The 13,193-nt window shown below is 41.6% G+C and overlaps 1 protein-coding gene across 1 annotated transcript; it reads left to right on the forward strand.

Moving 5' to 3' along the window:
* The first annotated feature begins 1,524 nt into the window (after nucleotides 1-1,524).
* Nucleotides 1,525-9,543, forward strand: LOC110976764 (monocarboxylate transporter 13-like). The gene is made up of 4 exons (XM_022230329.2): nucleotides 1,525-1,834; nucleotides 5,380-5,523; nucleotides 6,751-7,581; nucleotides 8,096-9,543. The coding sequence occupies exons 1-4, from the start codon at nucleotides 1,630-1,632 to the stop codon at nucleotides 8,215-8,217; spliced, it is 1,302 nt and encodes a 433-aa protein (XP_022086021.1). The 5' UTR covers nucleotides 1,525-1,629; the 3' UTR covers nucleotides 8,218-9,543.
* The last annotated feature ends 3,650 nt before the right edge of the window (nucleotides 9,544-13,193 follow it).

Below are 13,193 nucleotides of genomic sequence, written 5' to 3' on the forward strand. Positions count from 1 at the left end.
TGCCCATGCCAAGATGTGAATTCTGAATGTAGATTGCATCATTCGGAGAAAACAGAGAAAACGAATTTGAACAGATAAAGTCAGAGAAAACATGTTTCCTTGAGAGATGCTCTTTCATTTTTGTCTGGGAGAGGAATGCAGACCTTCGACATGCGTTGTGGACTCAGTCTTAGACATTGACCTTCCTGGGTGGATGTATAGTTGGACCTTCCAGGCATTGTCTGTTTTCAAGTTCCCTTTATTTTGGGGCCTATTCAAGGCCCCCTAACCTCGATTTTGTTTTTGCTTCCTTTATGTCTACAGGGGGAGGGGTGTGGACCTTCGATATTTGTGGTCTCGGTCATCGATACTGACTTCCCACGGTGGGTGTATCGTTGGACCTTCCATGCATTGTTTATTTTCCCTTTCTTTGTTGGCCTATTCAAGGCCTACTGACCTCCGTTTTGTTTTGCTTCCTTTTTTGTCTGGGGTGGGAAGTGGAACTTGATTCTTGTGGTCTCATTCACCGTCATTGAAATTCCATGGTACATGTCATCACACGGGTGTATGTTTGGACTGTGCATGGTGATGGTGGTTTAGGAGATTTGGACAAATTAAGCCAAGTTACCCCTAATAAAAACTTAACTAAATATCTCTTACCTCTGAACTCAGAGGAAAATTTCCATCTCGGCAGAATTGAAGCGGGAAAATAAATAATAAGGTGAAAGGTGCTGTCTTTCCACCGGGATAGTTACCGTATAGGAGTATACACTGCCAATTCAGCTCCTATCCCGGTGGAAAGACAACAGCCAAAAAATTTTAAAAAGGGATAAGGAAGACGAAGAAGACTATTTTGTCGAGCTAAACTTCTTGTCGAGGCTTTGCAGTCAGTCTTGACAACCGAACTCGTTGAATGGGCGATGGCGACTGCATTTTGCTCCGCACACAGATCAAACCAGGGAAAGCATGCTCTTCTCCCAAAAGGGACACTGCCGCTGATGGGCAGTTTTCTTTTGTTACTGGCCTAATCCAGGCAAGAACTATTTACAGGAGAAAAGCCAACCAATATCTGCTTGTGGCCTTTCTTACTTTCACTACAATGCAATGGTATCTAACATCACATTACCAAGTTGGCTGAACGGTTAGACATTAACGAAGAGAGTGGTGTATTCTGCAGACTGTAATAATTAATTGTTGCATTCCCTCTCATTTCACGATTTTGTTCCAGAAGAAGCTTCACGTCCAACTATTGTTGGTTTCCTAAAATCTTGACAAATGAAAAAATTGTATCATGAACAAAATCAGCGACGAAGGAGAACACCGCCAATCGCAAAGTTGATCCCCGGTGCGGTGGTGAAAGACCATCACCAATGAAAAATGTGATCACTGAGTCATGAATATGCATCAATGATCGACTCTGAATACACCAGCGCAAGGTTGGTCACCTATCTGGTCGTGATGCCACCGGTTGCGAAAAGTCTATCACCGATCACTGACTGTTCTGAAATGCACCAACAATTAGGTGACCATAATAGTACGCCTGACTGTGCACATGCAGGGCATACACAACGCTAGAGCTAGCCACTGGCCTTCGGGTTAGAAGTTGCACGGCTCAAAGGCGAATGCCTGTAGCTGTAAAAAGGTGGGGAAATGGCTCCCACTGACAACCAGCTTTACTCAGAAGGAGGATGGGGTTGGATAATTGTACTTGCTACTTTCTTCTCCAAGTTCATCGTTTTTGGCAGTTTGAAAGCTTTCGGAGTACTTCTAAAGACCGTGGCGGAGGACCTCGAAACGCAGTTATGGGTTGTTGGTTCTATATGCGCTCTACATTTTGGTGTGCAGTTTACTTTATGTACGTACGGTATAAGTCAGAGGCGAGTTGGCCGTTTTTGCTTTAGAATATAACAATAACCCTTTTGATATCAGTAGACAGAATGTTTCTGTGGATTTTCGAAAGATATTTTGAAGCCATTTTATTACAAGTCTTGCTTCAACCACCGCCTTGCTGGTTCAATGGATTCAACAGTCCGAGTAACAAGGACTCTACAAATTGCCTCTTTTAACAATTGGACAGGGTTACTCTTTTATACTCGTATTTTTCTTCACACCATGTTAGCCTTTACTTCTTCCTTTTAACTATTCTTTAGCGTTATATTTTAATGAAACTTGTGATTTACATTTATTCCATAATTCAGGATACATGTATTTCCTATGACTTTTTCAACGAGGACGTTAAAACAGCTGGGAGGGATAGTTTTACGTTCCTGCAACTGTTCCCCTATGCATTATTTCTTCTAAGCACCACGAAATGTGTTCGAAATGTGTTCTACGTGTAAATCCCTGAAGAGATTTCTTGCGTAAAGACATTCTGCATGAGTTAGTTATTCATAACCCCAATCCAGTGCTGTCATAAAGCGCGACCCTGAACGTTTATTATAAAGGGAGCAGCTAAGCTGTAAACATGATCATTCCTAAGCAGACAACTCCGACGTGAAGTAGGCCTACTCCCATGATGGCCATTCCTGAGGAAACAGCTGAGATTTGGGAATTTGTTTTATTTTAAAAATTGCATATTCATTAGCAAAACTGTTATGTTATCCTAGGCATTGAACCTTGTTGCATTGATTTGTGCACAGAAAACTACTGGAGTTTTTTTACACTTTGCGGTAGTAAATCCCTATTTCTTTGGCAATTTATTGTTGTATACATAAATGGCAATAAGCCATTGAGCAATCTTTCCTTAAAAATGATTTCAAAAATTAAATGTAGGGGTCAAAAATTGAACATGAAGACATGTAAATTAAGCAGTGTCTTCCCTGATATACATCACAGCAACGTCGCCTGACATGTCTGGCTGAAGTTTTTCTTATAATTTTTATAAAGGTTAAAAGGTGCACTAATTCTAAAAGTGTTTCAAACAGTTTTCACGCATTGTAGAAGAATATTAAGATCCACAGAAGGTGACTTTAAGAAAAATTCAGTGCACGCTCCTTTAAATTAATTAAAATGAGTGCTCAAAGGGTTTACTGCCCTCCAAATCTGCCTTATGTCATAGATAGATAGATACATTATTGAAGGTATTCAGAAGCAACCGAGAAGAAATGGATCTGGGCAGTTCGCACATTCAACGAGAGGATAATACTGAATCCTGACTTGAACTATACGGTGTGAAATCTTATACATATGACAACCGATGAGCCGTGTTACTCTCTCACCCGTTTCATCCTGTGCGTAAAGCCAACGGCGAGGAGTATCCAAGTGAAACGCTCTACGAGATGGTGATATGTATCCAGCTTTATAATGGCAATACATGGCAAGGAATATCAGTTTATTCAAGATGAGGAATTTTCTTCTTTGAGAAATATGTTTGACAACAAGATGAAGGTACTCTCTCTGCTGCAGGACACAGAGTGAAACGCCGGAAAAGGCAGAAATAATCCACCCGATCCGACTGCCCACCGCTACTTATGAGTAGGGCTCGTCGGCATGGAAGATGAGAATGTCATGTAGGAGAAGAAGATTCTTGGGAGTTATAAACTACAACAACTGTGGATACCATTTTGTACCTATTCCAAATCCACTTTGCTTTGAGGGCTGGTGAAGAACATCGAAACCTGCGCTAACTCACAGATTAGGCTAGCCTTCAGACAACTTCCCAAACGAGGCGGCAGGCTCAGACACACTGAAGATGTGACAAAGCGCTACCAAGGTGGACTGAAACATCGGAGCATAGTCATTCCCAAGACAGTGGACGAAAACCCCATGAATCCGGACAGAATGTATAGTAGGCCTACGTCTCTACGAGAAGTACATAAGCCACATACCAAAATCAAGGAAATGCAGTCCGGCTCTCTATCTTCGTCCTCTTGCAAAGCCAAACCGTGATACATGTATATGGTAGGCCTATAGCTGTCAGCCACATGGAATTCACCAGCTTAACCTAACCAACTGCGACGTCTATGTGAGCAAGCAGGGTTGGTTGGTTATTTTCTAACAACTCCCTTCGTGCTACGGCTGCTTCGCGTTTGTACTTCCTGAACTTCGACAAGCAGCTACTACTGGTCACCGCGCTCTCTGCCGTCCAGTTTTACGAACAAATCAGCAATGCTCTCTGGTCTCGGAGAAGCGTCCCACAGAGAGTTCTGCTAAAGGCACCGATGTTCCTGCTAATGCATCGGGCAGCATTGGCTTTTGGAGGCCTGTGACCAATCATGCAGACGGCAGTGGAGAAAAACTTAATGTCAATAATGCCTAAATAGATTGCATTTGCACAGTCTCTTTCAAGGTTTCAAAGAGAAATCTTAAATATACCTTGCACACACTGTTTTGGATATTCTGGAATTGTAATGTGACAGTTTTGTAATTTTCAGAGTTTTTGTAAATGTACTGGTAAAAAACTCGCTGAAGTTTATAATTGCAATGTTTTCCTAAAATTAGTTTAAAGAACATTTTCTGAACTCTGCTGACAAAAGTGGCGTTTATCTAGCTGAAAATTCTTGTGAAACGCTTCCTGGATCGGAAGAGGTGTAGTTTTGCATTTTGTATAGCTATTGTAAAACTAAGAAATAATCTACAGTAAACTGTACATTCGCAAAAAATAATCTACAGTTTCTACAACAGACTGACGTCACAAAAATAGTTTTAAGGGTGAAGAAACCGATTAGCCTATTGTCCAGTTTACAAGGGAACAAACAGTTACGTTTTTCAATACTATATTCTGTTATTGTTCAGTGGCCAGCTATGCATGATAGAGTAAACAGAAATTACTATCAAATACATGTACACCATACCATTTAACTAATAAATTCACAATAGTGCACCGCCAAGAGTTGGCTCCGCGTTGGCCAATCACAACACGCAAAATCTATATAGACCCTTTCCAGCCGCGCACTGGGTGTGTACATTTGTATAAGTAGCAAGTGGAGGCAATTATTCTGCTTGATGAAACTGAAAATACACAGGAGCACAAATTTCAGGGGAAGCTGCAATGCATTTGTCTTTAACACAGTTTTTCTGCAACTACATGATGTACTCTCTTTATGCTCAACGCCTACGAAGTCGAAAGGGCATTGTTCTTCCCTTGAATAGCGGCATGTGTATGATTCGTAGGGCTGGCGGAATATCCCCTCTTCTTGCTTAGGGGGATGGGCCAAATTTTGATCATCCCCCAACGTGTTGATCGTGAAACATAATAGATCAACGTGTATTTTTCAGCTATTGCGAATTTTCCGACTGATAAATGGGCAATAGAACAAAAACTGTAAACCGCCATGAAAGGTTTGAAGATAAGTTAGCGCGTATAAGCCGCGGCAATATGAGATACACGGTACATCATGAGAGACCCGTATCCGGTGAGCGCGTCTAAACTTACTTTGCACCTTTTTCTTTTCATCTCAGCACCCGTGACTGCGATGATAGCCTATAAAGTTGGTAGTCGGTGCGTAGTTGTCTGTGGAGGCGTAGTCTATGGACTTGGTTTGGTTCTGGCTTCCCTATCTTCGCACGTAACTGTCTTTGCTGCATCTGTAGTCCTACTTGCAGGTAAGATTTGGATAACGCTAGGAATGGATGCATTGAGCAACCGTCACATTTGACTGAAGCATTTTAGACTTAGCCAACTGGGTTTGTAGTCAGTAAGGTATATGAAGCCCTGAATGATTTTACGGCCATGCTTAAATCATTTCCACGATTCATCAATTCATTATTGTGCCCAAGATTGACACAAATTCGTGCATGGCCACGGCAAAAATTAGTGTCGTGTCCACTATTCTATAAACCGTAGACTCAGCTTATAAATTTGCACATCCTGCCTTCGGGCTTTACAAGGAGGTCCTTAAAGGGACTTCTTTTTCTTAATCTGGACCTGTGAGGTGGATCTGCCTATCTCATTCGTAAATTGATTACAAGACAATGTGTGGAAAAGCATAAGACTCCAATTTATACTCTCTTGCTTCCTACTTAAATCAGACAATCATTGTAAGGAATGTATGCACGGCCAATTACAACCAATTGCAGTAACGAACACTCCCAGTTATCGTATGCTTCGAGTTCCCTTATAAACGTAAATTTTGGAGGTTTACTTTGTCAGCATCTTGGAAGTGATGAACAAAACAATTTCTGCTTAAAAAGCCGTGTAAATATGAAACATAGTTATCCCGTCTGGATTTTGAAGAAAATTGGCGAAAGAGGTTCTGTCTTCCTTTCTTTTTCCCGTCTCTTTTCACGTATTTAATGGATGTGTCTTTCGCTTTTTATGGCCCATTGAATTTGGGATATCCAAATTAAGAAAGAAGACAGTTTTTTATATTATTATATTTTTTCGCTGCGTCTCAGGAACCCCGCCTACAAACAGCATCAATGATCCTTTTAATTAAACCTCTGGCCTTTTGCCACGAAGGGAAGGTGTTCATGGAAAATACATGCATCATATTGAAAGATGAGAGGACACCAAAGTGTTAGCACGGTGCGATTTGAGTAAGTTATTATTGCGCTGCAAAAGAAATTTTTTGGTCAGTAAAACCAAATAATGACAACTCAACATTTTCTCATTAACTTAATTATATTCAACAAAGCAATCGACTGCTAAAGAAGGATATAGACACATGGAACTATATTATTCAGGCACACATGTTCGTAGTCCTAGACTAACGGATAACACACGGTGTTACACCGCAATGTTGCAGCGGAGTTGAGACCGGCACGTTTGACTTGAGATTGTTCAAAACAAAAGGGCCTTTGAAAGTAAATTTTCTTTCATTGATCCATTAGGCACAGGAGCTGCATGTGTTATCAATCCTGTGCACGCAGAAGTCAACTTTTTCTTCAGTGAGAAGTACGCACTAGTGAGCATCATCGCTTTGGGCGGAAATCCACTGGGAATGATGTTATACGGCCCGGTGGCACAACTTCTTCTGGACACATACGGTTGGAGAGGAGCAATGCTCCTCCTAGGAGGTGCTGGGTTTTTCCTCATAACCTGTGGTATGGTAATAAGGAGGCCTTCCTCGTCCTACTCAAGAATCGTGAACGAAGATGAAGACGACCGGATGGACGACGTCGCTGGCAGCGTCAACAATTCAACAATCCCATTCAAGATGGGAGCCAAAACTTGTTCTTCCTTTTTGTTGATAACTGGATTTGATATATTCTTCAATCTTGACTTTCTTCTGCTGAGCCTCTCGAGAATGCTCTATGCTGCGGGTTATGGAGGACTCATCGTGTACATGGTTTCTAACGGGCTTTCGCTGGGTCTGAGCCCCAACGAGGCCTCATACCTGACTGTGGCCTGGGGGATAGGGAACCTAGCTGGTCTTACGACAGCTGCGATCGTGCTCCATACAAAGCTACTGCCGTATTACTCCACTGCTGTAATAGGTGGAGCGATAGCTGCCTTGTGTATGACTGTTGATTCTGTCATTCCCACATTCAGCGGTCAGATGATAATCATGCTCTTGACGGGGTTTGGATTTGATGTCATCGTCGAGGTTAATTCTGTAAGAACGAGATGTCTACCTTTTGGTGATGACAGATTCATCAGTGTACTTGGCTGGCAAAACTTCATGGCAGGTTTCTCTTCTACGGTAGGCGGAGTATTTGCAGGTGAGTATTTGGAAAGATTCACAGAACATCATTAAATCCAATGTTTTATTCCAATTTATTCTCTCAAAGCGACAAGATCTCGTTCGAGACTGTAATTCCTGGAAGCAGAACAGGGTTCTGTGTTAATGAGGCCATCTGAGTTTCCTCATTTGCTTAATGAATTATCATGGGAAAAATTGATTTTTCTTCTTCGAATTCCTGAGGTCTCATCTTTGAAGGATGGATGATGCATTTCGCCAAAAAGTTTTTTAATGATGTCGTTAATCCAAAGAAAGTTATCGTTTCTTGATGACGTGTCTCGGGCAGATGCTTTTATTTGTAAAGAGGGAGTGAACTTTACTGTGCCACAGTTTACCAGATAACTTATCAGCGAAATGCTGAAACATTGATGGTACAAACTGGATAGCCTGCAGCATTTTGCCAGATATTTCTTAACCACTATATAAATCTATACGATTTCCCTGGACGTTGCTCCGGTTTATTCTGTCACTGATGTTTTACTCCTTTACTTCAGGTTGGCTTTACGATGCGACGGCTAGCTTCCAGTTAACATTCACCATGTTGAGTGCAACAGTAATGTCATCAGCACTGTGTTTCCTTGTGGAGGTTGTTCTGAAGAGGCAAACGCAAAATTAATTTACATTCCAATGGGCTCTGTTGTGCTGTCGCGAAGGAAGGGAACGACAGACTAAGGACTGACCTTCGTCCGTACCCGGTCGCGTGTTTGTGGAAAGGTGTTAAAATTGAAATCGATATTGAAATTGATATCAACGCAAAATTACGATACTCTTTCAACTTATAACGTATCAAATATTAGGCGATTGTGGATTGTCAACTGATTATTGTATCACCTGTAGACGGATTATGCAATGAAAGTTTAAAAAAAATGAAAACGGCTCTATACTTATTACTTTACGGATTAACCGAAAAATTATTTATTTGTAAATATATAGGTGTTTTTATGACACTGTGCACAAGAAAACAAATCATGTTTTTAACGTCACGTTTGTAATGAATTGAATTCAAGAGCAGTAAATTTCAGTGGTCTCTCGCCTCGTGGAGTCAAAATTTATATCCCAGGGCGATATAATGATCAATTAAGAACAATGCAAATGCCCTTACAATTCAGTCCCGCCCTGCGGTTCTTTGGTACAGTTGAAGAATGTAGATGAAAGAAACGGTCGCCTAGCATGTCCTCTGGACTTCGGATACAGAGGGTGTGTTTTCAGATGAGCGTGGCTCTAGGAATTTTAAACAGTGGGTAAAATGTTGTTGACTTATGGAATTTCGAGAGTCGCTCATTTTAGGATAGGCTAGACTTATTTAAGAAGGCTGGACCAATGAAAAGTGTCATGATTAATTTTTAGAGGTACACATTTGTATACTCTCGCTGACATAAACACGACAAAAACGAACTGGAATTAAAGACAGTACACTTCCCCATTCGGCAGAATTATTTATTAAGTCACGATGAGCACGGTGCATATAGACAAGTCTGGTACACTGTTTATTACCAAGATATCAGTCTATATCAGAAACTATACAGATATAACATTTAAATCTGTAGCAAATACTTTATATAACAGTAAACAGACAAAAACCACGGCAACCCAAGGGGGAAAAAGGAAACGTGTGCCTGACCTGAGCGAACCAAATGAAGTCAGGCTAGCAAACAACGACCCCGGCAAGCTCGGTGGTCGAGTGGTTAAGACATCTGCACTAGTAAGCAGGAGGTCTTGGGTTCGAGTCCCACCCGAGTAGGCTTGTGAGGTTTTTTCGCAAGCTCTCGGACAAGCACTGAGCGTACAGTGCTTATTAATAATACACAAAGAAAGGACTCTGGCATTGTTCTTATGTCTGTTGAGTAATGAATACAGAGTAAATCTTGTACCTCACCAAGCCACGTGCTTTAGTATGATTCCCATTGCAAGAAGTATCAGAGCGCACTTTACAAGTAACCCTATGCAGCCTTCAATCTCTTTGTCACGTGCCTGTCAATCAGCGTAAATATTGTTATCCTTCCGTAAAACAGAATCAAATTTGCACAATTTTGTTGCTAAAACAACTCTTTGGGCTAAATAAACCTAGATGTCTAGTGTTTTAATTGGTCATACACCATTATAACGTTTCTTTTGATTGAATGAATGGTGAATGAATGGACGCATCCTTGGAATTTGGGGAGGCTCCTGCACTGCAGTCAGATGTCTACGGACCTTTTTCACCCGCGTGACTGGATTGCGCTAAATGTAAATAATACCACCACGTGTATCCTTGACTCCATGGGCTGCGTACGCGTTCGTTCACATGGCCGGGAACCAACATTGCGCGGCAAGATTGTTCCCCTGGGAACGAAGTTGCACAACGTGTGGACCGCCGTGGCCACGGTGATTACGGGCAGCTTCAAAAACGTGCGAACGCTGCATGCTTGACTAGTTTCTCTGCAGTAAGTATTAGGCCTACCATCACAACACAATGCATATTACCATCACATTGCAACACATACAGGTCCAGCACGATTCTGACATCACAGGAAAAAGGTCTATTGCCTTCCCCATAAGGCGCTTAATTTAAGTGGTTTACAGCAAGCAAGTTGGTGTTGCCACGTTGTAAACCCCCACCCCATGCTGTACAATCATACCCTTGTCTTCTGTGTTGTCCATTCAGCGTTCATGCGATACGAGTAAAGCGAAGGAGCATGAAATTGCGGCCAGGCTTATTTCAGCAATTCCCACATCAGAGGAAAGCAACCTGAATAGACAATCCTGCCAGAAATGGTTGATGATGGTTTTTAGTGATTTTTATTAGACGCATTATGCACCAAATGCATATATGTAAATTAGTGAGATAGGAACGAGAAACAAACAAAACTTTACAGCTCATTCAAACTGCTCTTACCGAAATTGCATCAAATTGATTCGAGTATTTAACAAATGCAAGCTATTGACGACTTCTTTCAGCTTTGCATCAACTGCTGATATCTTCCACTTATCTTGCAAATCTTGTGTATTAAAAGTTACGTACATTATAACAGTAACATATTTTGGCTGTTGAAATAATCTCAGAGTCGACGTTTTGGTTTCACCACCCAAAGCTGGACACGATCAAGTGGTCCATCCTAGTGAAAATGTGGATGGGTGGGGGTAGGAGGATGAAGGGTGTATCCTATTCACCCGAATTGGAAATTTACGCTCCTGTGTCAGAAGATTATCATGATAATTCTACCAAGACCAACTAAGGAACAGATTTTTATTTTCATAAGTCTAGTTTCGTGCACATTTTTATATAATGTCTATATATGTCAAATAAAAACTGATGAAACTTGATGTCTTACCAAAACAAAAGTTGCGAATAACTATTAAATATCTATTGAATCACCCCCCCACGCACATACACGCACACCAGTGAAATGTGAGGAATTATTCGGACTTGCCAATGACTAAAATGCATTCAATGTCACTCAAAAAGGGAAAATGATTTTTAAAAGCCCAAAATATGCCATTCTGCGGATGTTAGATTCTGCTTGAATGTACATCAATATCACGAACATCGACTTCCACACAGACTCAAAATGGTGTCATCCCCTATGCTTTTCAAATTTTCAAGGCTGGGCAAGTCATCAACTCCCCCCCCCCATGACTCGGCACCAATGTACGAGTGACTAAACAACCTGAGAACACCTTGGTGCGAGTTATTACATGGAGGAATCGGCGCTGCACATGCTCTTACTTCCCTTGGTTTGTTATAACACAATGACTTCTGCAAAACCTTCTGTGAATGATCACCATGGGCACAAAAAAACCCTCGCAAAGAGCATGCAAAGAATTTCCTTTCATAAGGGGTATACTGTGGTGTACTATTTACGACAAACATCTCTCTCTCTCTCTCTCTCTCTCTCTCTCTCTCTCTCTCTCTCTCTCTCTCTCTCTCTCTCTCTCTCTCTCTCTCTCTCTCTCTCTCTCTCTCTCTCTCTCTCTCTCTCTCTCTCTCTCTTGCTTCCCTCCAGGCGACGCAACCAGACGACGCGACGGCACGACAGCTCCCTTCAGTCCCTTGGTCGTGCCGTCAGGTCGAACCGTCGCCTTCTTGCCATTTCGTTTGTACACACACGACGCGTCTCGTCGTGCGTCGCGTTGTGCTGTCTTAGGTCCTTTCCTTGTTGCTTTTTTTTCTGCCTAAACGTCGCCCGTTCCATCGCCCGTCGCGTCGTGCTGTCGTGCGTCGCGTCGTGCATTGCGTCGTCTGAAGCACGACGCGATGCACGACACGACGCCACGCGTCGTGTGCTGTCGCCCTTTACTTCATGGTGTTAATAGAGGGCACCTTTACTGTTTTCTTTCATTTCCTTCCCCCCGGCCCGTGCTTACACAGTACATGCCACAGGTACCAGGCCTTCATTCTGTTGTTCTTTTTCGTGGATTCTCTCTAACTTTGTGTTTTCATTAAGAGTGATTTTTTTTTTAATCAAATGTAATCAGAAAGAGCTTTGCGACTAAACAGCATTGTCTTCAGGAAATATATAACATTAACGTCAGCCACAACATTGTTTTAACTTTTCCTGATCTAATTCTAGTTTTTCTAATAATTATTGTAAACCCATTCTAAGATACAATACATCAAACATTATTACGTGCTTGCAAAAATGTAACATCCGGATCTGATGAGAAATTAAGCGCAAGGCCAAACAGAGAGGAAGAAAAGACACCGTCACAATGGTAGCAGGATCAACAGTGTTTAATCAAGAAACAAGGACTAATATCATTGAAAGTGTGGTGCTGATGAAGTTAACGAGGAAGACTAAACTGAAGGAAGACTGAATATTCTGAGGGTAATAATATAGTGCAAGCTGGATGGTAACTACCTGAACCCGTGGTCAAACTTGCAGTCGTACAATTGTAGACAAATTGTCTGGAGGAGTGGGAAAACTACTTGGAAACTGCTGGCATTGACCACAGAGAAATATTTATACGGTTACAAATCTACCACAAATGGGAACTTCATCAACGGTCTTAAAAAGAAATTGGATGGACATTCGAACAAGGATCAGCCGGGTAAATAAAAAAAAAGTGACGAATTCTGGGCTTACACTTATTATGCGAGAGCACCTACACACGCGGATTTTCTTTTTGCTCGTGTTCATTTTTCTTGGATAAAATATGACAAAAATTAATTCAATTTGACGAATGAATGAAACAACCCCCCCCCCAAAAAAAGAATCAACGCCTGCGGCTCAGGGCATGTATTTTGCAAGCGCAATGGACGGAAATGAGAGAAAACAAAAGAAATCATTGGCTGGGAAATTAAGGAGTGACGAATTCTGAGCTTGCGGTTCAAGTTCCACTTATTTTGAGAGAGCAGTTCCGACATATTCGGATTTTTTTTTGCTCTTTTATCATTTTTTAAATAAAATATGACAGAAATCAATCCCAATTAATGAATCGATGAGATAAAAACAATGAAAAATCAACACCAAAGAGCGAATAGCATGTATTTTGCAAAAAACAGTAAAGGCGCCCTCTATAAACACCATGAAGTACAGGGCGACAGCACACGACGCGTCGCGTCGTGCTTCAGGCGACGTAATAGATGACGCGATGCACGACACGACGTATGAC

This window comes from Acanthaster planci, linkage group LG01, assembly GCF_054643075.1.
Source record: "Acanthaster planci isolate LZ-2023a linkage group LG01, COTS_SCS, whole genome shotgun sequence".
NCBI classification, from domain to species: Eukaryota; Metazoa; Echinodermata; class Asteroidea; order Valvatida; family Acanthasteridae; genus Acanthaster; species Acanthaster planci.

Coding starts and splice junctions, on each gene's coding strand:
- LOC110976764 (XM_022230329.2), top strand. CDS start 1,630: ATGGCTCCCACTGACAACCAGCTTTACTCAGAAGGAGGATGGGGTTGG. Junction 5,524..6,750: donor ATCTGTAGTCCTACTTGCAG/GTAAGATTTGGA, acceptor TTGATCCATTAG/GCACAGGAGCTGCATGTGTT. Junction 7,582..8,095: donor GGTAGGCGGAGTATTTGCAG/GTGAGTATTTGG, acceptor CCTTTACTTCAG/GTTGGCTTTACGATGCGACG.